A 22,584-nucleotide genomic window follows, 5' to 3' on the forward strand; every position below is an offset into this window, starting at 1 on the left:
GTAGATCCGACAGGCGAGACAGGCGGACGCAGTATGGATGCATACCAGGAACTCCCGACATTCACAGGTCTTTCCCGGCATCCCTGACGGGCGTCAGGGTCAGGTGCAAAACACCCCCCGTCGCCAGCTTATCCTGGCAGGTCAACTGATATGGATGGCGACGGCCAAGAATGACACTGACCATGATAGACGTCTGAACCTCGTGGCATGGACGAACCGTCCAATGACGCTCCAGCATAGGTCTTGCATTCTCTATCATCGCACCCATCCGTCTGTTCTCCCCGTCTGTACCCCGCATCCGAGGAAGCGCCTGGGCCACGCGGGCTTTTTTCCCCGGACCCTAACTATTCCTGGTCGGGAATGATTCGAGGGGTTGTCTTTTCCTGCTTTCTGTTGCTTTCTCGTTGTTCGACATCTGGACTGCGTAGACATCTGCTGGTCTATCTACCAGCCGCAGGAGTCACCTCCTGCGTCGTCTGCCACAGGGACCTCGTATCGAGCAGAATGAAAATTCTGATCTGTCCCAGCCAGATCCACCTATCGGGCAGAGCAGGCTCTGTCGTCATCCAAAGGGTTAGTGCGCTATCGTCGGGCAGGCATGTGGATACGCAAGGGTTCCCAATCCGGAAGATTTAGGAAGCATCGTGAAGACCAACCTGGATCGATGATAACATTCTTCCATGAGAGCAGGCATCCCTTGATGAAAATGCCTCATGTTTCAGGGGTAGCTCCGTGGGTTTGAGTCAGGAGTCTCGACACATTTGAAAGATCGACGTCGTACTTTGTCCGCAGTAGGGATAGGGTCTTCCCTCGCTCTCATCTACTCCGTACATTCTCATCATCGGGTTTCAACCCTACCCAAGTAATTCAGTCGAGCCTCAGATAACGTCTTCCAATACGGCTGCTCGGGTTCGAGCGTCTCACGCGATAACGAGGATCACCCGCACATCGGCCACATCCCGAGACAGAAATTTCTTTTGTCCGGTTCACGAAAATAGACGATTGGACCCCACTGGCTTTTCATGTGATCAGAATGGTGTCGCAAAAGGATAGTTTTATGTTTTTCACAAATTCATAGGCCAGTTCCAGAATTCCTAAAAAGGTAATATGTTGTCGTTGTTTTAGCCAGCAGTCTCCGTATACGCAGTAGTTCTAGCAAGTTAATCTACCTAATCCCCGTACTCTACCTCGTGTGGAATGACAAACCAACTGATTTATTAGGTCTTATTCAGTCTGAGAATAATACATAATCCCTAGGTAGCTCTATCGAGTCACCTGTCTAGCGGGGCTGCCGACTTGGGGCGGGGTAAACATCATCAGCACAAATCATCAGCCTCCCATTCCGGCTTATCTCTTCCAACTTCTCCATCCTCATCACCCTCTACCAAATATCAAGTAAGGGCGACCTCCCTCCCTAGAAACCATCACTAACCACTCCACTAGATCATCTCTCACCTACAACATGTCTGGCCACCAAGCTTGCCCCAAATGTGGCGCCTCCATGTCGGGAGACTCCAAGACCTGCAACTCCTGTGGCAGCGTGAGTACCCTGTGGTTTGACAGTCTGCACGATCAGACCGACTAACGGCTCCTAGACCTGCCCCGTTTAACCTGCATTCTGGAACCGCGGGAGATGGACATACCGTCCGAGCGGACGAGCGAATGGGATGCTGTGGCTGACTGCTTGACGATGTTGACGACGCTGAACGAGTGAACGAATGAAGAGACAATGGATATCGCTTGGCCTCCTGCGTAAACCACACGTAGCCACCCCGTAGCTACTACACCAGGTCCCGCGTGTCCACCGCGCGGTCGTTCTTCGCCGTCACCGACACCAGCGTGACGGTCCTGTCCACCGCGCTCGACTCCCCGCTGGGCCTCAGGATCTCGACGCGGTCATCCTCCGCCCGCTGCGCATCCGCCCCGTCCTCGCTCTCACTCTCGGGAGACCGCGAGAACCGGTTGTTCACGATGACCGAGTGGCGCTGGCGGTCCACGGTGCTGTTGTTCGGCGCGGGCTCGTGCTCCGACAGCAGCAGCACTTCGACCGGGTGGTCGCACACCCGCGGCACGTTGAACGCCCGGTAGAGGCCGTTGAGCAGCGGAACCGACAGCCCGTGGACTACGATGGAGAAAAACACCAGCCAGTACACCACCGGCACTATGGCGAGCATCAGCTCGTCGATCTCGGCGTCGCTGGTCCCCACGTCCGGGAACAGCCGCCTAGTGTACTCGACGTACGCAATCGCCCCGATGCCGATAGGCCCGAAGTATCCCATGAACAGCGCTTCCCTCCATGTCCCGCAGACGTTCGGCATGAAGCGGTACCCCATCAGGATGGCCGGGATGCGGCGCACGCCCAGCACCAGGAACGCGAGGCCGAACAGGCGCGCGATCGTGATGCCGTTCAGCTCGGGCGTGTGGAACAGCCCCCACGGCACAATCGCCCCCAGGTACATGAACGCGCCGAAGTTCAGCAGCGTCTCGATTGAGCTGTTGAACGTGTCGTGCCGCATCTGGATCTCCGCGTGGTACACCCCGTCCCAGTTCAGCACGCTCCCGGCCACGAAGCAGGCCAGCGTCTCGTCCGACCCGAACGAGCAGCACGTCCCGACGACAAACAGCTGCGTACAGTCAGTTTGACTCTCTGCCCGACGCGCGGCGGCAGACTTACCCCGATCGCCAGCGGCATCAGCGTGAAGCTCTCATTGTCGATCCATCTCCTGCGGACGTCGTCAGCATGGAAACAGACAACGCAGCAGCGCATGCAACGCATGCGCATGCACCCCGTCAGATCAGAATCACCCACCTACGCAGCGCCACCCCCAACAGCTTGCGACACGTGAATCCGACCGTCGCGCCGTACGCCGCCCCCAGCACGATCATGTACAGCACGCCCTCGACGACCCAATGCTTCAACGCCCGGCCCACTCCCCCGCCCAGCCGTCCCACGTCCGGCGTCCCGATAAAGTCAGGCACGTTCCGGGCGCGGTCATAGTCCGCCAGGCTTTTGGTGTTCTCCGGCGTTTCGGCATACCGCAGGATCGCCACGGCCAGCAGCAACAGCGGGAACGCAAAGCCGTCGTTTGCGCCCGCTTCCGCGGAGATGAACTCGCGGAGCGGTCGGCGGACGTAGTTATCCGCAAAGGGCCCTTTGGCGATGGCCTGGGAGAGGATGGGGTCCGTGCATGTGACGCAGGAGCCTGTTATCAGGGCTGCGAGCTGAGGTTTGTTAGAACTCTGTGTGTATTTGCACTAAAATGTACGTACGAAGGAGATGCGCGGGATCAAGAGCTTGATGCATGCTGATGTTATCAGCCACTGGATGGCCATGAGGGGGAGGAGGCAGATGGTCATTTCGACGACCCGCTGTTTTATGTACCGCTTTGGCAGTTGATATCCAACTTTGACAAGCTGGATGCCAATTACCAAGCGCACCAAGTCCTGCTGTTGTCAGTCGGGTGTGCACATATACGTGGGGGAGCATACATAGGCTATCTCGCTGCCTGTGTCGTCATCGTCCCCGCCCCATTTTGCGATGTTCAGGAAGTTGGCGCCCACGGGACCAAATGCGATGCCAACGAGAAAGGCCGGTACTTTGACCGATCAGTGATAGATCCACGGACACGAGCTGGGAGCCTTACGTGCTTCACCGAGATACCATCGTTGCTTGGCCTGCAGCGAGATGAAGCCAAAGACAAGGACAAAAAGACCTGGAAGGAGTTAGCCGGCCACTCTTGTCGTGAGAGAATCAGCCGTCTTACTTAGAACCGCGATGACAACATTGAAACTGCTCAGATCGAGAATCGGATGCAGCATTGTGTCTCCGACCAGCGGAAACACCAAGTTCTCCGTGAGGCGTAGGAAGGGCAGACGCCTGAGCCAGGGACAGTGAGACAGCGACGACGAAAGTTTCTGGCATGAATCCCAGGCCTAGGGATGCATTCTCTTTCCACGAGCGAAGCAAAGGGAGATTGGAGTCGTCATTTGATCGGACTTTGTAGGGAGGTAGATGGATGAACCGCACAAGAATCTGGTCGCAGAATGAGGTGGAACATGGCACAGCATGCACTTCCATCCCTTTGTTTGCTTCGTCTCCCTGTCCTGGCTTGCAAGCAGCCACGCATTGCATACCGGAGTGGAGAACTATATGCGCCCCTGCGGAACCCATTGCAGCCCCAAAAGCTTGGCCCCGTTTGTTGGCCATGATCGACGTGCTTGGGCTTTGCAAGCGCATCCACATGGCTGTAGAGGGCCTTCTCAATGGCCGGAAGCATGGGAGACATTTTGCTCGGTGCGTTGACGTGGTTGGAAGTACGCTACCGCGTTATCGTTGAAGGGATGTGAAGATGTGCTGAGCTTGCACACTTCTGATCTACCGAAGATCCGACATGCGGGCCGCGTCCTGGATGATTGACCTGGATTAAGCCAGTAAAAAAACAAAGGGGTATCTGTCCTGTCACAACCCCGCCCCATGGCGTGTCATTCCACAAGGAGTTCTCCCCTTTCCGCCACCGTCTGCAGCCGTGAAGCTATTCTTAGTTTGGCTGTGTCACGCTGGAACTATCAGACAGGCAGGAAAAGGGGGAAGGCTGGGAAACAAAGTGATTGATCATATTGGGGCAATATAGGGGCAATATAAATGGGAGGCGAGGATAAGTACGGGTAAATATATATACGACAATTTGTACTGCTTGGAGCTGAACCCCTATCGAACTGAGCTGATATCGAACATTCTTTGATGTCGATAACGTCAGAGGTGCTTCCTTAGATTCAAACAAGCATGGATAGGCGTAAGCTCTATTAGCTGTCTCAGTAACAAAGTATGTACCCTATGCTACAACCGGAACAGCAATAATGAACGTGATGCGACATAGACGAGAAGCTGGAACTCTGTACGCTGAGGAGTCATTTGTCGACGTTACCTACTGCCGGTTAGACCTTGATGACGATATAAAGCACCATATATAGTTCTCTCTGCCAACCAGATTAAAAGCTCATCGACACCTTGCTGCCTGATTTACATGTGAAGGCCGATTCACATGCTCAGTCCCACTTCCACGGACCCAGAAGCACATGCAGACAAAGCACGACGTAGATTTCAGGAGAAGCTCAAGAAATTAGAATTGGCGACAAAGGGAATAGATATCTAAGATACATATGTGCATAGAAAGGCAGTGAAAACCGCCAACTGCGTATTGGGCTGTCAACTTGAGATGCAAACTACTAAAATGTCATCACACGGCCGGCCTGCATCTCCATAGGTAATCTTCCGAAGAAACCTCCTCGGGCAAACACATTGCCTTCACACACCCAGACTCAGTATGGTCTGTGAACTCCTCCCTTAGGCGGTCTTACGCCACTGGGACCAGATACCGATCAAACTGCTGACGGTACCGGCAATACCGACGAGGCCGTCGTCGAGGGAGGCAAAGCCCAGAGCGGAGAGAGGGACGGTCAAGTCGCACACGTCGGAGATGAGCTGGATGCGAGCGGCAGCACGCTCCCTGGTAACACCGTTCGTTAGTAACATAGTCAGACCACGCGCGGGGGCATGACATACTTCTCGATCTTCTTGGCCTCGACCACACCCTCGCCCTCCTTGCGGTCGATAGTCTTCTCCTTCTCCTGGAGTCTCCAAATGGTGTAGACGCCGGCGACGGCGCTGCAGACGAGGCCGGACATCCAGGCGCGGTAGGCGTGCTCCTGCAGGCGCTTGGCGGAGGCGAGCTTGCGCACGCCGATGGCGTCAACGACGGTGATGGTGTCGAAGGTCAGGTAGCCGGCATAACCGAGCTGGCGACCGACGGCGAGATACCGCAGGACGGGGTCGATGGGGCTCTTGTTGTCGGCGGCCAGGGCGGCAGCCTTGAGGTGCTCGACAAACTTGCCGATACGCAGGATCTTTCGCGTCGTGCCGAACTGCTTCTTGATGGCGTTGAAGGGCTCGATGGAGGATTGCGGGCGGTTGGTGCGGTACAGGTACCAGGCGTAGAAGCGGGAGAAGTACTGCAGGGTACGGAGGAGTTTGTCGCGGCCGACTGCGAGGGGTTCATCGTCAGCTTGCTCCGTCCATCTAGATAATTGCCGTGCGGATGCTTGACAGTCATGGGAGGACCTGTCACGCGAGGAACCGAGTCGAGAGATATGGGGAGCCCATATCAAGCTCTCGGGTCGGGTTCCCCGCGACGCCCCGTCCAGCACCAACAGCGTCAGGGGAACCTACCAGTGGTGGCGACAAAGCGCAGGTAGTGCGCCAGAGCAGGGTGATAGACCAAAGCGTCCGCAACCATTTTCACGGAGTTGTTCTGTTCGAGGAAGTAGATATTAGGATGATGTTTTAAGTGAGTCGATCGGAAGTTGGGTTCCGTCTGGGTCTGGGTCGGGTATAGGAACCGTAGAACAGCGGGAGAGATGACAGACCAGCTGATAGAGAGAGATGAAGAGAGAATTGAAGATAGAACCTGACAGGAGGAGAGAAAAGAGGCCAGGGAGATGAGTGGCAGGGAGAAGACGGGGAGGAGTAAAGGGTCGGCAATTCGAGAGAGCAGCGGCTGGAGTCGAGTCGGAACCTCGGTTGATGGAGGGAAGTGTGGAGGGAGGCCCATTCCGGGAATTCCCCGGGATCATGTGACTGGTATCTTTATGACTATTATTACTCCATTACTCTACTTATCACTGCATGACACTCATATCCATACTGCGTACATCGATCTCTACCAGTCTCTCGCTTCCGGGCTCTGTAGTCGCTTGGGTGCACTGGGATGGCCGTCGGTAGATCGCGTCTCCCATATCATCTACTACCGTGTTGCTGTGCCGCGAGGGTCGTGCTGCGTGGGCTGGAAGACAAGTGAAATATAAACTCGCGATAGGGAAGTCGACTACTGGGTGTCTCTGTTGCCGAGGGAAGACGTATCGTATCCGTTAGCTTCGAGGTATTCGCGGAATTTCGCATCCTCTTCCGTGATCGTGTCCTAGAACTGTCAACATACGACGCCGGTCATATCTGTCTACAAACATACCTGTCCGATTGGGGGCAGCAAGAAATACGCCAACGCCGCACTGAAGACGCACAGGGAACTGGACACGAAGAATGGATCCTGCCCAGACCGCACCTTGTTGGGAGCGTTGTTCTGGACAATGGGAATCACATATGTCCCGACGAAGGCGCCAATCTTGCCCATTGCTGCTGCGATACCGTAGTATTGACCGCGAATAGCTGTTGCACTCGACTTGGCCGCACAGAGGCCGATATTGTCACCAGGGCCGAACTCACCCAGGGCGGAAAAGATTCTGTTGGTATCAAAGTTAGCATAGTATAGAACTGCGTCACAGGTAGCACCCACCCAAACACGACAACAAAGGCAGCAACATTTTTTGGCGTCGCAAGATATTCATAGCAACCGGCCATAATGAAACCAATAACGCCCTGAAGCCCTACACCGAGGGCCAAGGTGTTACGAGGACCGATCCAGTCACTCGCCAGTGCACCTAGAAAGGATCCTGGGATGTAGAAAACGTTTGTCACGGTAGTCCAGCCAAAGGTCTTCCATAGTGGAGCATTGTCACCTAGAATGATCGAAACCCACTTGGACGAGTAAATATTGAACGAGTATGCCGAGAAATCGTAGATAAACCAGATCAGCGATACCACGGTCTGGATGGCCGTTAATGCATATTCTGTCCCCAGGTCATACGCAACTTACCAAACGCTTCCAGTAGAACTTGATGATCAGCCAGAGGGGGAATTTATGCATGCGTTCGCGCTTGTACTCCTCCGGTTCCTCTAGTTTCAACCGCAGATAGAACAAACTTAGAGGGGGGATAACACCTAGTCCAAGAGCAACGCGCCACACTGCACGAAGATGGTCTTCGGTAAAGATCAGCACCAAGATCATTGGCACGAGGGCGGAGACAACGTAAGCAAAGTCGATTTGGAAGTTGGTGAACATAATGAACCAGCGGTTCCGATGGCCCTTCTTGAGTTCGCCGGTATTCTCTGCTGCAGCGACACTGCCGGCGGGATACTCTCCACCAATCCCCAGACCTGGCTTGGTTAGCTTCCGTTGAAGCGAGCACCGATTCCTCGTGCGCTTATAGCATACCTAAGAAAAAGCGATAGGCAGTAAGAGCGGCAAAAAGGCCATATTGACTGCCACGGAGGCCATACGCGCCCGCAGACAAAGCACCAAACACGATGAGGATGACGGTTGAAACCATTAGTGACCATTTGCGCGACCAGTGATCACTGGAGTAGCCAAAGATCAGTTGCCCGAGGACGGTGCCGGCGAAGGTGATTGAAGCGACATTCTGGCTGGCCGGGGAGTTGTTATACGTGACCGGGTAGAGCTGACTGAGGATTGTGTTGACTTGACCGATGACCTGTAGAAATATTAAGACACATTCTCGTCTCGTTGGACTCGAGTCTGGCACGCACCCCGTTGAGATAGCCATCGGAGAAGAGACCCGCACCACAGGCGATGGTCGGCCAGCTCCGCTCCCAGCGGCCTTTTGGCTGCGGACTGTCCAAGGGGGGAACATCGACAGGGACCGCATCGAGGGAAGCCGGGACTTTCTCGGGCGACGAGGTTTCGCCCAGTTTGGGGGAATCTTCCAGTTCTTTGGGCTCCATGGCAGGACAAGGGGCTGGTTTGGGATTGGAGACCGGCCCCACGTGGTGTCGAGGGGAAAAGGCGTGTCCTGTCAAACCGGGGGGATCACCAGGTAGAGGACCAAGAATGATCCAACCAGCCAAGAAAGAGTTTGTGAGGAGAGTAAGACGAGAAAACTGCGAAGAGGGGAAATTTTTAAAAGATAAGATTTCGGATCAGAGCCACATGATAATCCAGCTGAGGTCACAACGCCGTGTTAATGTAGCACGGGCTGCCGTAGGCCTGCTCTACAGGGAGCCACAGTGGGGTCAGTCCCTAAAGGCCGACGCTAAGCTTTCCCCAAGACCTCTTGTCATTGGGCCTTTCTCCGGGAGACTCCGAAATGGAACCGATCGAAGATGGAAGAAATTGAGTCGAATTTGATCGAATCCTGCTAGTTTTTCTCTTATCAAAAACCCTTCGTAAACAGGCAGCTTACCTGCGTTTACGCAGTAGGTTGTTCGTCAGTTATTATTCTTCTTCTTTAATCACGTGATCAGTATCATCCACAATGGCATCTTCAGTTCTTCTACTGTGGATCTCGGCTTGTATAACTGCAAGCCGCATGGTGTATGTACAAGATCTCATGCTCTTGGGGGATCCTCGTGAAACAGAATAATGAGAGCGCGGTCCTAGAACGCACTGTAGGGTGCCGTTAAAGAGGACAGCCCGAGACGCCCATTGGTAGGCCCGATGCCATATGCGCCGAAGCCTGCAGCAGACCACAACCTCCATTCACCCCACCAAATTCCGCCTCAGAGTGCAGAAAATCCGTTCCCCGACCTTCCGCCCGAGAGCAGAGGGATAGAAACTGCACAGTACGTGGGTATTGGAATTGGGGAAGCTAAGCGAGGCTGCAGTCTTCGTATTAGCTCAACTATCCTAGCTAGTGCGATGCACTGACTAGGGTTCTTGATCGACTCGATATGCACGCAAGGCCTCTAGAAGAGCTACATGATCTCAGCCACATGTGGCCCAAGTGGTACCACGTATGAGAAGCATGAGGTTGCAACAATGGTGTATGGAGAAAAAAAAAGTAGGTGATTTGAAGGTGTCTCGGTTACAGAGCAAGTAAAATAACCCAATTATTGTACATTTGATGATGATTGTGCCTCTGGGCGAATATAGATAGTAGTTGGAAAAGACATTAGGAGAGGCTGAGGAAGAGGTACAATAAGCAACCCCACCAACTCTCTAACTCCAGCCTTTTCTATCGGCAGTTAGAATCATTAAACTCCATGTCGTCGGTCTCTTCAAAAATTATCCAAGCTGCATCTCCAATCTCCAGCTACTGCCATAACCAGTCGCAATAGCTTCGCATACTTAAGAAACAAACTCCGTACTCGAGTCCTATAAAATGGCAATAAGTATTATATTTTACGTCCTTTGATGACTGAGATTCATTTTTGTACAAGTTCTGAGTGTGACTTAACTCCCTAGGATCCATGCTATGTCGGCATGCTAGTCAATTATTGTGACGCTGTCTGGACAATTGGGGCGATGACAGTGGGGGGTGTCCTTAGTAGCGCATATACATCTGTGATCCACACCGCAATGGAGCCTACTGCAACAGTGTCTGGCGGATACTTAAGTCTTGCTTGAAGGTAGTATCAGTATCTGGTCTCTTGAATGGAGGTGTCCATGGGGATAGATCTTTGTATGAAACGACGGACTCGAAAAATACTCACCATCTCCTTCCCCCGGCCATAATCAGTACCTCCACTATCTCTAGATGGCCGCTATCCGCTGCATATTGTAGTGCTGTTCTTCCAATCCAATCAGTAAAATCAACATCAGCCCCTGCTTCCAATAACCTCTCCACTATCTCCAGAAAGCCTCCAAATGCTGCTTCTCGGAGCGCTGTTCGGCCATATTTTCCAGGAATATTAACGTCAGCCCCGGCTGCTAGCAATCTCTCCACTATCTCCAGAGAGCCTCTAAATGCTGCTTCTTCGAGTGCTGTTCCTCCAGTGTTACCAGTACTATTAACATCAGCCCCCGCCGCCAAAAATCTCTCCACTATCTCTAGGTGACCGTGTCTCACAGCTTCTTGAAGCGCTGTGTGTCCAGATCTATCACGACCATTAACATCAGCCCCAGCTGCTAACAATCTCTCCACTATCTCCAGATGACCTGCGCCTGCTGCCGCTTGAAGTGCTGGCTGTCCAAATCTATAATGATCAATAGCATCAGCCTTAGCTATTAACAATCTCTGCACTCTCTCCGAATGAGGTCGACGTGCTGTTGGCTTAATGACTCTGGCATTAACATCAGCGCCAATCCGAAGCAGACTTGCCACTGACTTGTTGCATCCATCTCTCGAAGCATAAAACAAGCCATGTCTCAAAATTCTCTCTGAAAGAATCAGCTGCTGGATCATAGCCTCCGTGAAACGGTAACGGTTATGAACATTAACCTTATGAAGGATTTCAAGTATCACTTCTTCGGTCAAGACGTGAGGCCGATGCCTTGTATGGTACAGGAGTAACGTATAATTCTCATGGGCTAATAGCCACTGTACCATATATGGCATATCGCTTCTGTTGTCGACGTTCGCCTGTTCCGGCTCCCAGGGTCGGTATGCAAGAATACCATTGCTTTCGACACAGCGGCAAAACAATCTCCACATCGAGTCCTCCACGTCAAGATCCAGATCCGCCAAATGATCGATCCAGTAAGTCCACGCGTAATTGAAAAACGACAAACCCCTTTTATGAATACCCGACTCCGATACTCGGGTCCCTATATCGCCCAGTACATTCTCTGCTTTCCTTTCGAGTTCTTGGCTGCTGAGATTCCGTAATTTCCGGTGGGAAAGGAGTTCCAACGCAAATCGATTGGCCACGCTACTTGAACGGAAGACTGGGAAAGTGCCAAGTTGAACCGGGTTGATAGGAGTTCTATAACCCTCCTTGACCTTCATCAGCTGGCGCTTGGATTCAGCGAAATCGAGATATGTCATGCAAAGGAATCCGACATGTCGGTCAACATTCCCCAAATCGAAATCGGCTGAGTGTTCTTTATTGGCGGTAAAGAGGTGCTGTTTTACACTATGGTGAATAAAGTGCACAGTTTGGTCCTCTTCATCGACAAATGTCATCCCACAGCAATCGTTGTTGACCTTGTGCATATCGTTGGGAAATTTCGCGCGATCCAATGCCTCCTGTCCGGGGGTAAGACTCAAAAGTTCTTGGTATTCCATAAGAGTCAATGGCCGCTTCACTGTGCCACAAAATTGGAGTAGTTTCATTGCTTCCTTTGCCGCCGTCCTATTCTGGACGCGACCAAGTTTCCAGTCAAAAATCTCAGACAGGCCACGAGGTAAATCCTTTAGGGCTTGCAATATGTCATTGTCACTGCCTTGGGCGCAGAGCTCTTCGATACAAAGGCGAGTCCACAGGAACCTGTTTCAACCAGCCTAAGCCCATGAACCTTGATATAGAGTGAGGGTGGGAAAGGAAGGAGGGATAGATTACTTACATTCCACTCGACCCGTCTCGTAGGGCATCAATTATCTTCATGATAAGCTTTGGATCACCTAGTTTCAATTCCTCCTCTTCTAGACACCGGCGCAGTGTCGTGGTAATGTAGTGATCCATGTCCGACTCGACTCTCTGCTCGGTCACCGAGATCTTATATTTTGGTTCGATTACTTTGAACAACAGTTTCTCGAGACCCGGCCGACCGGCGCAGATGACTTTGAGATTGAGGACGTGCCGGTTGTAGAATCGGGCCAAGCTTCGGCCCACCTTTTGAACCTCGCCATCATCACATTCATCGAGACCATCTAGAACCAGATAGTACGTTTTACCGGGCTCCAGGTGAGACAATAAGAACTTGGCAACCTCAACTGTGTCAAGGTCACGGCTTTCCTCGTATAGGCACTGTAGACCGTCATCTCCCGCGTGCTCAATCTGGGAACCCAACATCTGACGAGCAAGGCTTCCAATGATGCTCCTGGCAGATAGAGAGGCTGCATCATCAGCGCGACAGAAGTAGTATGACACAATATCATTGGGCTGACGCGACGCATGTAGTTTCGCAACAACATTAGACATGAGTATTGTCTTACCGGTGCCCATCCTGCCCGAACACCAAAGGATCGCGGAGTAGCTATCATCTTTCCAGGCTCGAAAAGCCGATTCCTGCTGCAACCACTCGGCTGTCGAGGGTACACGCTGTCGTATCGCCTGCTTCCAAGGCTTGACGTGGTTGGCGGTAGAAAGATTATCCCTAATGCTAGTTCTCAGCTTCGCGGCATCTCGTTTCATCTTGTTAAGTCGCCATTGATGCGCTTCATCATATTCCTTTTGAGAGCCTCTGTGGAACTTCAGGGCCAACTGCCGGTATTTCGCGTTGTTTTTGCTTTCATGTTCCAGCAACTTCCTTGATTCCTCGTGAGCCTGCTCTGTGGCAAGTGATATCTGTAGCTGTATATCATCGACGGCTTGGCCTAGTTTATCTAAGAAGGATTTGAACTCGGACTCGAAGGGGTAAACGATGGACGACAACGTTTGTGTGATAGCTGACCGCCGTGAAATTTCAATTATCTTGATGCACAGTTCGACAATGACGGCATAGTAATCGCATAACGCCTGTTGGAGTCTGACGCAGCCGGGGTATAGTTGACCAAACTGTTTATATGTCGGACACGACTTCCCGAGCACCATAATCATGTTTGTGACCTTGTCAAAGTAAGATGTGACATTGTTGGCTGCTAATATAGCCATTTTGACGCCGCCCCAGACGAGGGCTGCTATCTTTGGGTTGGAACTGACGAATGTATCGACGACGCTGGTAAACTGTTGCGTCGCCTCCAGAAAGGTGCACAATCGTGCCGCGACACACCTTCTTGTCGTGTCATTGTTGCTGGCATCAATTTCTGCAACGAACGCAATGACGCCCGCTGCATCTGGTGTCGTGGTGCCGGCCTGGTACTGTCGCTTTTGCTCCTCGGTCAGGGTACTCTCAAACGCCGCTAGTGCTTGCTTGAGCGCTATTGTAGGATCTGGCGCCCGTGGACCCGCACAAGAGGAGACCACAAGAGCCATCGGGTCTCTTTATTTGATTCAACATAGAATTTGGAGTTTTTATGGTAAGCTGGGAGAACAGTTGGAAAATATTTCAAATATTAAGGGACAAGGCTATCGCTCAGCTGGAAGGAGCGTCTAAGCCACACTCCACTTGGCAGGGGCCTCAGCCATGCCACTAATGAGGACTAGATACTCGTATAAGCGCCGACCCCGGTGGAAATTATGATTATTTGGGGAGTGCCATTGCTTGTACGTACTGGACTCAACGCGGAGCCATGTGCAGAGCATCTCGTGCGGGTATCCATTGCTATTTTAGAGAATGGTAGGATCAGGAATGCACCTACACTCTGTAGGATATTATTTTGCAATGGATTAGCACCATGATTTCTTTTTCCATGATCAAAGATTGGGTATGTGTGGTGTAGTTCATGGATACCTGAGGCAGGAATCATACATTAGTCATTTTGGTGTCGTTCCGGAACGGAATAACCTTGTGCCAGCTGAGCTCGTCAGCTACGTAGGTGAGTTAGTGATGTATCCGCCCCATTCATCATCCCATCCACCATTTCTTTCCCATCCACTGCCGCCAATTCCCCCATCTAGCTTGACCGCACCTTTCTTCTCTGCTGGGATCTTTCTGCACCGCACCCCTATCTACCCATCGCCAGCATGGGGTCCGATCCGCAGTACATAAAGTACCCGAACCTCACCCTCGCCCAACATGTTTTCAACCTCTCCAATCCATCATGCGCGCAAGCGGTGCAGCAGACGTCGCTGAAGAAGGTCCAGGAGGCCATCTCCGAGCAGAAGATGGCTCCGTTCTACCGATACCTCGCACACCCCGTGGAGGGCATCCTGAACCACTCCGGTGAAGGCGTGCCCCAGCATCAAGGCGGCTCCAAGCCCTTGATCGCCTCGAATATGCTTGCATCCCGGAAATCGCCCCAGAACATCGACTTCCCCTGGGATGAGTCTCTATACCAATCGCTAGTCGAGGAGAACAAGAAGGAGCTGGATGCCTTTAAGAAGGAGGAGGGTGAGGCGGAGGAAGCCGCGGGCGAGACGGAGGTGCTGGCTGCGAGGGGGAAGCGTGCGGAATTCTGGGCACGCGTAGGCGATAAGGTGCGTTTTTTGGAGGGTCTTTAGACGCTGAGGCCATTGTGACGTGCTGACGATTATTAAATAACAGGACAAAGCCATCGAGTCCCACGAAGCGCTCCTTGAGAAAACGTCGTTCCTTGGTACGAAGATCGACCTGGTGCTGGCCATGATCCGAATTGGCCTCTTCTTCGGCGACGCCGTATATGTCAAGAAGAGCATCGAGCGTGCCAACACGCTCATCGAGAGTGGTGGTGACTGGGACCGGAGGAACCGTCTCAAGGCCTACAAGGGACTGCACTTGCTCACCATCCGTTCCTACGGCCTGGCGGCCCCTCTCCTTCTCGACAGTCTGTCTACGTTCACGAGTTACGAGTTATGCAGCTACTCGGCCTTGGTCATCTACTCCGTCCTGGCGGGATCTCTGGCCTTGAAGCGGGTTGATTTCAAGGCCAAGGTCGTGGACGCCCCGGAGATCAAGGCAATCCTTGGGTCTGCTGAGGATCGGGTATCTGCTTTGACTGGGGAGGTCTCGTCCGGACCCAGTGCGCAGGACGAGGAGATGAAGGACGCTACTGCGTCGAAGAGTACCCCAGGGGCTGGTACTACGGTGGTGAATCTGACCACGCTGGGAGCGGGATCGGGTTACCAGGCGGATGCTGAGGTCCCCGTGGACTTCTCTTCCCTGGCCAACCTTGTGGATAGTCTGTACAGCGGCAACTATCGGTCCTTCTTTGTGGCGCTGGCCGCGGTGGAGGACAACTTCCTGACGCAGGATCGGTACCTGTACGAGCACCGTGCGTGGTTTGTGCGTGAGATGAGACTCCGGGCGTACCAGCAGCTGCTCCAGAGTTACCGGGTGGTGGGACTCACCAGCATGGCCAACGATTTCGGGGTGACGGTTGACTACCTGGACCGGTAAGTGGCTGGATAGTAACCCGGTGGATTCGAGTGAATGACGACTGACGAGACATGACAGGGACCTGGCCAAGTTCATCTCGAGCGACCGCATTGCTTGCACGATTGACCGGGTGAACGGAATCATCGAGACGAACCGACCGGACGACAAGAACAAGCAGTATGCGGACGTGGTGAAGCATGGCGATGCGCTGATCACGAAGCTTCAGAAGTATGGACAGGCGGTGCGGTTGCGTGGTAGCGAACGGAGCTGAGGGCTGGGGGGTAGGAAATAGCGAAGCAGCATATCTGCAGGGAATGGAAACCTTTGATTAGAGCAAAAGCACGCGAGGCTGCTGTATCATACCATTAATGACGGAAGACATTGAGCTGGCGTTTGGGCTAACCGGAAGGATGGTAGTGTGTGGCTAGTGATTCGGGTCTCCGCATTCCGATGATCATAGTAGATTGACGTGGATCCGTATGGACGATCGGGAGTACTACTGTAGATGGCATCAAGTTCAACTTCACCTGTGTTCATACGTAGGTACTACCTGGTAGGTACCTGAAGGCTCATACTCATCCATACTCGACCAGTCCCTCCGAATCCGATCACTCATAGACAATGCCGATTGTACCCGAGCCGGGCGGAGCCGGGCTGGGCACGTGGTGTGGATCAGGAACGGTGCCTGAGGATAGTCTGAGGTCGTTAGTACCTCGTAGATCTATGATATGAGCAGATACGGTATACGGTATATTCTTATAGATCTATCCTTCTATTTACCTTCTCTGTATTCTATATATCTCTGTCTCCACGAGATTATTTGCAAGTACTATAGTTAACTAACTTCCTTCTGTCCCTGATGACTCAGCCGTCGGGGCCCGCCTCGGATCTCACCGCCCACCAGACCACTCTTTTTTTTTTCCATCGCGATTCTCCCTCGGGGCAACTTTTCCCTAAATTCTCCTCGGGCTCTTGCGTGACTCAATCGATTGCCTCGAAGACGAACCGGGTGCCGACGTGCAAATCATCTCCCTGCCCTCCCTAGTCCCGTTTTGCGTCTTCCCCCGCACCCCCACACGCCGTCATGACCGCCTGGCAGGTTAGGCTCCTACGGGCATCTCCGTTGGTGCGAGGCCGACTGGCTTCCCGGCCGAATAATGGCGCCTGGTCCGCCCGCCAACATCACACCATTCCGCGGACAAGAGGTACGTGGTTGCTTTTCCTGGGGAACTTTCCAGGGAACCTTCTTCGAGATCCCCCCCGTGTCTCTCCGGATCCTTGTTTGGGATGAGGGGGAGGGGAATCGTGGGATGACTCTTCCCCATCGCATACTTCCCTAACCCACTTTGCGGGAATTTCGGCCCCAGACTACAAATGCTCGCGCTATCGCTGCCCCCTCCCTCCCGAGAGCCTTTCATTTCCCCCTTCAACTAACCCTGCGATCAACATAGTCCCCACCATGCAATCCGCCACGACTGTCACCTACACCACTCACCGCACCCTCTCCGCGAAGGCCCCCCGCTGTCTGCACATCGACAACATCAACCCCCAGGTCAAGGAGGCCAAGTATGCCGTCCGCGGTGAGCTCGCCGTCAAGGCCGAGGAGTATCGCGTGAGACTGGCCCAGGGTGACCGCTCCCTGCCCTTCGACAGCGTCATCTTCGCCAACATCGGGAACCCCCAGCAACTCGACCAGAAGCCCATCACCTTCTTCCGTCAGGTCCTCAGTCTTCTCGAGAACCCCGAGCTGCTGCAGAACCCGGACGCCCTCCGCACCAGCTTCGGCTACCAATCCGATGTCGTCGACCGCGCAAAGACCCTCCTCGCCGATGTCCAGAGTGTCGGCGCCTACAGTCACAGCCAGGGTGCCCCCGTCATCCGCCAGAGCGTCGCCAACTTCATCGAGGAGCGCGACGGCTACGCCGCCAACCCCCAGGACCTCTTCCTATGCGCCGGCGCCTCTTCCGGCGTGAACACCCTCCTCAACGTCATCTGTGACGGCCCCGATGCCGGTGTCCTGGTCCCCATCCCCCAATACCCCCTGTACACTGCGACCCTCGCGCTGCTGAACGCCCGGTGCGTCCCCTACCACCTCGACGAGCAGAAGGCCTGGGGCACGGACATGAGCACCATCCGGTCCTCGCTGTCGCGCGCCCGGTCGGCCGGCACCGACGTCCGCGCCATCGTGGTCATCAACCCCGGTAACCCCACCGGCGCATCCCTCAGCCCCGCCGACATCCAGAGCGTGATCGACCTCGCCGCCGAGGAGAAGCTGGTCATCCTCGCCGACGAGGTCTACCAGACCAACGTCTTCGAGGGCGAGTTCACCTCGTTCAAGAAGCGCCTGCGTCAGCTGCAGGACGAGTTCCCCGGCAAGTACGACGATGTCGAGCTGGCCTCCCTGCACAGTGTGTCCAAGGGCATGGTCGGCGAGTGCGGCCAGCGCGGCGGGTACTTCGAGCTGGTCGGTTTCGACCCGGAGGTCGCCGCGCAGATCTACAAGCTTGTCAGCATCGGCCTCTGCCCGCCCGTCATCGGTCAGTGTCTGCTTGAGCTCATGGTCAACCCGCCCAAGGAGGGCGAGCCCAGCTACGAGCTCTACCAGAAGGAATACAACGGCATCCGCCAGGGCCTGCACAAGCGCGCCCTCGCGCTGTATGACGCCTTCCGTCAGATGGAGGGAGTCGAGTGCCAGGAGCCTCAGGTATGCAATCCCCCACCGTCTTTTTTTTTTTATCGGTTTCCATTAACACAATCTTTAGGGTGCCATGTACCTCTTCCCTGCCATCACCCTCCCGCCCAAGGCGGTCGAGGCCGCCAAGGCCGAAAACCGCGCCGCCGACGAGTTTTACTGTCTCCGTCTCCTGGACGCCACGGGCGTGTGCGTGGTGCCGGGCTCGGGCTTCGGCCAGAAGGAGAACACGCTGCACTTCCGCACGACGTTCCTCGCGCCGGGCACCGACTGGGTGGAGCGCATCGTCAAGTTCCACGCCGAGTTCATGGCCAAGTACAAATGAGCCATGACCCGATGAATAGATATACGGGTAAAAAGGGGTTCTATTGATGCATCGTTAGTTCTGTTTTGATTATAGAGATATACCTGTGCTCAGAGCACTGTTGAATCGCATACTTTCTGCATACCTTCGAGACTACCATGTATTATTATCCCGAGTACGAGTATGGAGTACAGCGTACATATCAGAGATCAACACTGCATGGTACGGAGTACGTACATATGACCCGACTCGAGCCACTCAACACCGGCTCAAAGCTGTACAGCTTCAGAATACTACCTCCTTTCTACCTACCTACTTGCCTACTACTGTGTACAGTAGACAGCCACCAACCCAACTAACAGACCCCAAGCGAACCAACCCAACACCGCCCCTCGGAACCTCAGTCTCAACTGTTGACCTCACATGCACGCACATACCCACGCACTTGCATGTTGCAGCTGCTGCTGCAGCAACAGGAGCAGAACAACCCAAAAGCCAAGTCGCAACAAGCCTTTGGCCGCAAAGCTTGGTCCTCCTCCCTTGCATGCCATCCGGCCCCGTCTGGCGACAAATAAATCCCTCATGCGGCTAGCCGTGTCCAGCCAGTCCTTGCAGCGCACAGCAGGGAGGACAGGTCCAGGTCCTGCTTCAGCTTCAGCCAGGGGTCAAGTCAGGTATGTATGTATGTAAGTATGTACGTAATATCATGTCTAGGTAACTAGGTACCTTACCGAGGCCATTCATAACATACTGACTCGTCGCTGTGCATGCCATCCATCATCTATCTATCCATACATACTTACTTACTACATACATGCTTACATACAGTGTACTGGCGAATGAGTACTTTACTTACCGTAGGTAGGTGGTACCTAGGTAGGAGGTAGGTAGGTAGGTTCTCGGTGACTACTGGGTAGAACGTACCAACCGCGGTCGATGATAGATATGGATGTCGCTCCAGACCGGTACCTAGACACATCAATTACTGTCTGTAATTGTCGATACAGCGTACAGAATCCATTCAATGTTTCCCTGACTAAGAGAAACGATCGTTATGCAAGCCGCGCAATTACACCGCCAGATGTCCCGACCTCACCGCTTCACCGGACATCGGCCATCGCACAAACTACCAACCGATTTCATTCGCTCGAGTCAGCTCACGCTACACGATCCTCGTAATCGGAGGTAACACTCCGTTCCAGGGTTCCAACTCGTCTGGCCGATTACCCGGTACGATGGGAACTGCAAGGTTGTCTACTCGGCCCATCCAGTGCAATGCTACGGCTACACTACAATCAAGCATACCCAAGCGGTTAAATCAATGCTATAGTATATTGTCACTAGGACTGGCTAATGGAACAAGATAAATCAGGCATTTATCATCATCTCTCATCAAGGTCATGAAGACGGTGTGGAGGTGGTGGTAAGGTGCCGCAAACAGACGCATAGCCAGAACAACCCATACCCCACCCGCTCCAAGCGCTATTGCGTCCAGGGCGAGGCAAAGTAGTTGTTATTGTCATCCATTGGCGCGTTAGGATCGAAGAGCGTCGTGGGCCAAACAGGATCCGTAGCTGACGTTGTCATCGGGAGGCTCGTGGTCGCGCTGGTCATTTGCGCGTCCGGCATGGAATAAGCTTCCTGCGAAGGCAGAGGCTTGGGGTCCATGCCTACATTAGCCTGAAGCTGGTGCTCCAGCGCCGCGGTCGACTCATTGGCAGATTTGAGGAAGTCATCGATGTTGATGGACTCCAGGTGGTTTGACGACAGGAGCTGAGCCTGCGGGAGGCCAATGAATGACGACGCCGAGCTGATCCGATAGTGATCGATGTCAGAGCCTTCGCTTCCGCTGTGCAAGTCATGGAGATCGTTCGGCAGCGCGGATAACGGAGCGTAATCCTCTACCTCTGATAGATCCCCCGATGAAGACGGGGCGGCGATCCCAGGTCCCATCGCATTGTAGTCAAAACTAGCGTACGAAGGCGCCTGGGTACTCGTCGCCGCCGGCACATCCGAGGAGTACAGCGGGAAGCTCGACCAATCAACCGGGGGTGCGCTGAATGTCGCAGAATTCAGGGGAAGTTCACCATCGGATGACGTGAAGAAGGGCTCTTGGTACGGATCTTGGACCGCCATGCAGTTCACGGGCGACGTAGTGGTCGTCGGGAAGGAATAATTGACATCAAGAGGTGGCACATTTGTCACTAGCTGATTCAAAGGGGTCTTCTCCATCGAAACCGACCCTGGGTTTTCGTTAGGCTTTTCGAGTGACGGAAGAGCCTGAGGGAAGAAGGCGGAGAGGTCAAGCGGAGGAACAGAGGTCGGGACATCATCGGAAGGCGGGACCGGGGCAGCGTCAGGGGACCCGTGCTCGGATTTCACGCGACGCTGGGGGTTATAGGCAGGCTGTTGTCCCGGAAGCTGTTGGGTGGAGAATGCGTCACTGACCAAGGCCGCTTGGGTAAGCGGCAGATGATCAACCGACCGGCGGGCCGTATCGGAGGTCGCATGGATGGTATGAGACCGAGGGATGGTATACGGCAAACCGCACTTGTGCGCCATATCATTGTGCTTATGCGCGGGCTTGTGGTGACCGTCGCGGAAAATGGTCAGGGTGCTTTCCGACTTAGTTGAGGTCAACTGAGGCTTCTTCGGCGGTTCCGAGAGAACTGGATGCGGAGGTGGCGGGAGGCCAGTCTCCGGGACAGTGTCCAGGTGGGATTCCTTCTTCAGCGCGCAAGTACAGCGCTGTCCATGCATACAGCCACATCTTGGACGGGAGTCCTCTGTAAAATCCAGATCAGAAACAATGAATCAGGGTACCATCGCCAACATGCTCACGCTTGAGATCCCGCTTGTCGAAGACATGAGGATCTGAATCATGCTTGTGGCTATTCTTTTTCTTGTCACCACACTCGCACTTGGTGTGGGTTGTTCGTGACTTGCGTAGGCCGCGACAGTGAGGGCATTGAGAGACTGGACGGCCTTTTTTGTTGATGTGGGTCAAAGGGCGGTCTGTAGAGCCAGCGCAGTCAGTACATCGACCAGAGAGCGGCCACAGACAGTCAAAGACTTACCACTGTGGTGACAGCTGCTGACCCGGTGACCCCGGACGCAAGCTTCACAAGCCCACTTCTCGCCATCGATAAGCATTGCCGCGGTTTACTGGGTAGAAACCATGCGATGATTCGCGACGAGAAAACCAAAATCTGGGGGGATGAGAACAGGCACGGTAGAGAGATTGACCAATACTCTCTGTGAGGGGGTAAACTGTTTTTTTTTTCTTTGGAGTCTTTTGTGTTTTGGAGGTAAGTTGTTTTGATCCAAGTTTGGATTATGTCAAGTCAGCCGAACAGGAGAACCTGCCGGGGGGAAGCGAAAATGGCCGTCAAGGCGAGGATTCGAGGTATAGATGTGCGATCCGTCACAAGTGATCGGATCGGACAGGAATCAAGGAAAACTCCAACAAAGCCGGGGTATCTTGAACGAATATCCCAATGCACCCAACGAAGTCACAGAAACGCCGTTTCACCGGTAAAGGGCAGAATCGCAACCGAGGTCACACTGTAAGAGAACCTTTGTTCAATTGGCAGGATAGGATCGAAGGCGCGAGGGGACTCGGGGGGAGAGACGAGTCACTAGGGAGGAAGATCGGATGGAAGAGGTGGTGGTCACTTCGGAACTAGTACAGAGCCCCAGGGAGCATGGGAGACGAAGCCAAAAAAAGGACACGATAGAAACGGAGGGATAAAAGAGGATCAGGGGGGCCAAAGCCTACGCACCGTTTGGCGCCGGCCGTGAGACAGGACACCAAAAACCGGCTGTGGCGGCCAAGAGAAGGGGAAAAGGCGATCGATCTGAAGGCAAAGCCGTAAGCAGAACCCGATGAAGAGAAGAAGAGAAGA

At 53.8% G+C, this 22,584-nt stretch overlaps 8 protein-coding genes across 8 annotated transcripts; 3 read left to right on the plus strand and 5 right to left on the minus strand.

Moving 5' to 3' along the window:
- Window positions 1-1,462: 1,462 nt before the first annotated feature.
- On the plus strand, window positions 1,463-1,714 carry BDV59DRAFT_200469 (uncharacterized protein; the record flags this gene model as incomplete). The annotated part of the gene is made up of 2 exons (XM_073693587.1): window positions 1,463-1,544; window positions 1,596-1,714. 2 exons carry the CDS (start codon window positions 1,463-1,465, stop codon window positions 1,712-1,714), a joined length of 201 nt encoding a protein of 66 aa, XP_073549992.1.
- A 67-nt stretch (window positions 1,715-1,781) lies between these two features.
- BDV59DRAFT_211980 (putative plasma membrane antiporter) lies at window positions 1,782-3,819 on the minus strand (the record flags this gene model as incomplete). Its single annotated transcript, XM_073695919.1, has 7 exons — window positions 1,782-2,624; window positions 2,675-2,723; window positions 2,810-3,222; window positions 3,271-3,444; window positions 3,490-3,596; window positions 3,645-3,713; window positions 3,765-3,819. 7 exons carry the CDS (start codon window positions 3,817-3,819, stop codon window positions 1,782-1,784), a joined length of 1,710 nt encoding a protein of 569 aa, XP_073549993.1.
- Window positions 3,820-5,093: 1,274 nt separating this feature from the next.
- BDV59DRAFT_174742 (PEX11 family protein) lies at window positions 5,094-6,549 on the minus strand. Its single transcript, XM_073689123.1, has 4 exons — window positions 6,424-6,549; window positions 6,227-6,308; window positions 5,564-6,041; window positions 5,094-5,507 (listed from the first exon to the last, which is right to left on the minus strand). The coding sequence occupies exons 2-4, from the start codon at window positions 6,291-6,293 to the stop codon at window positions 5,345-5,347; spliced, it is 708 nt and encodes a 235-aa protein (XP_073549994.1). The 5' UTR covers window positions 6,294-6,308; window positions 6,424-6,549; the 3' UTR covers window positions 5,094-5,344.
- Window positions 6,550-6,641: 92 nt separating this feature from the next.
- Window positions 6,642-8,878, minus strand: BDV59DRAFT_161686 (putative MFS phospholipid transporter (Git1)). Its single transcript, XM_073687568.1, has 6 exons — window positions 8,438-8,878; window positions 8,106-8,382; window positions 7,707-8,047; window positions 7,347-7,657; window positions 7,023-7,293; window positions 6,642-6,974 (listed from the first exon to the last, which is right to left on the minus strand). The coding sequence occupies exons 1-6, from the start codon at window positions 8,630-8,632 to the stop codon at window positions 6,882-6,884; spliced, it is 1,488 nt and encodes a 495-aa protein (XP_073549995.1). The 5' UTR covers window positions 8,633-8,878; the 3' UTR covers window positions 6,642-6,881.
- Window positions 8,879-9,608: 730 nt separating this feature from the next.
- Window positions 9,609-13,750, minus strand: BDV59DRAFT_174748 (ankyrin repeat domain-containing protein). The gene is made up of 4 exons (XM_073689124.1): window positions 12,132-13,750; window positions 10,340-12,055; window positions 10,064-10,248; window positions 9,609-10,001 (listed from the first exon to the last, which is right to left on the minus strand). Exons 1-3 carry the CDS (start codon window positions 13,700-13,702, stop codon window positions 10,239-10,241), a joined length of 3,297 nt encoding a protein of 1,098 aa, XP_073549996.1. The 5' UTR covers window positions 13,703-13,750; the 3' UTR covers window positions 9,609-10,001; window positions 10,064-10,238.
- Window positions 13,751-16,205, plus strand: BDV59DRAFT_174754 (proteasome regulatory particle lid subunit RPN7). Its single transcript, XM_073689125.1, has 5 exons — window positions 13,751-13,869; window positions 13,942-14,031; window positions 14,139-14,804; window positions 14,872-15,699; window positions 15,761-16,205. Exons 3-5 carry the CDS (start codon window positions 14,354-14,356, stop codon window positions 15,952-15,954), a joined length of 1,473 nt encoding a protein of 490 aa, XP_073549997.1. The 5' UTR covers window positions 13,751-13,869; window positions 13,942-14,031; window positions 14,139-14,353; the 3' UTR covers window positions 15,955-16,205.
- A 684-nt stretch (window positions 16,206-16,889) lies between these two features.
- On the plus strand, window positions 16,890-18,987 carry BDV59DRAFT_174759 (putative alanine aminotransferase). The gene is made up of 2 exons (XM_073689126.1): window positions 16,890-18,387; window positions 18,446-18,987. The coding sequence occupies exons 1-2, from the start codon at window positions 17,143-17,145 to the stop codon at window positions 18,698-18,700; spliced, it is 1,500 nt and encodes a 499-aa protein (XP_073549998.1). The 5' UTR covers window positions 16,890-17,142; the 3' UTR covers window positions 18,701-18,987.
- A 1,116-nt stretch (window positions 18,988-20,103) lies between these two features.
- Window positions 20,104-21,758, minus strand: BDV59DRAFT_161931 (uncharacterized protein). The gene is made up of 2 exons (XM_073687569.1): window positions 21,757-21,758; window positions 20,104-21,694 (listed from the first exon to the last, which is right to left on the minus strand). Exon 2 carries the CDS (start codon window positions 21,437-21,439, stop codon window positions 20,162-20,164), a length of 1,278 nt encoding a protein of 425 aa, XP_073549999.1. The 5' UTR covers window positions 21,440-21,694; window positions 21,757-21,758; the 3' UTR covers window positions 20,104-20,161.
- Between the last annotated feature and the right edge of the window lie 826 nt (window positions 21,759-22,584).

Source organism: Aspergillus ambiguus (genome assembly GCF_047715705.1).
Source record: "Aspergillus ambiguus strain CBS 117.58 unplaced genomic scaffold BDV59scaffold_8, whole genome shotgun sequence".
Lineage (NCBI taxonomy): Eukaryota > Fungi > Ascomycota > Eurotiomycetes > Eurotiales > Aspergillaceae > Aspergillus > Aspergillus ambiguus.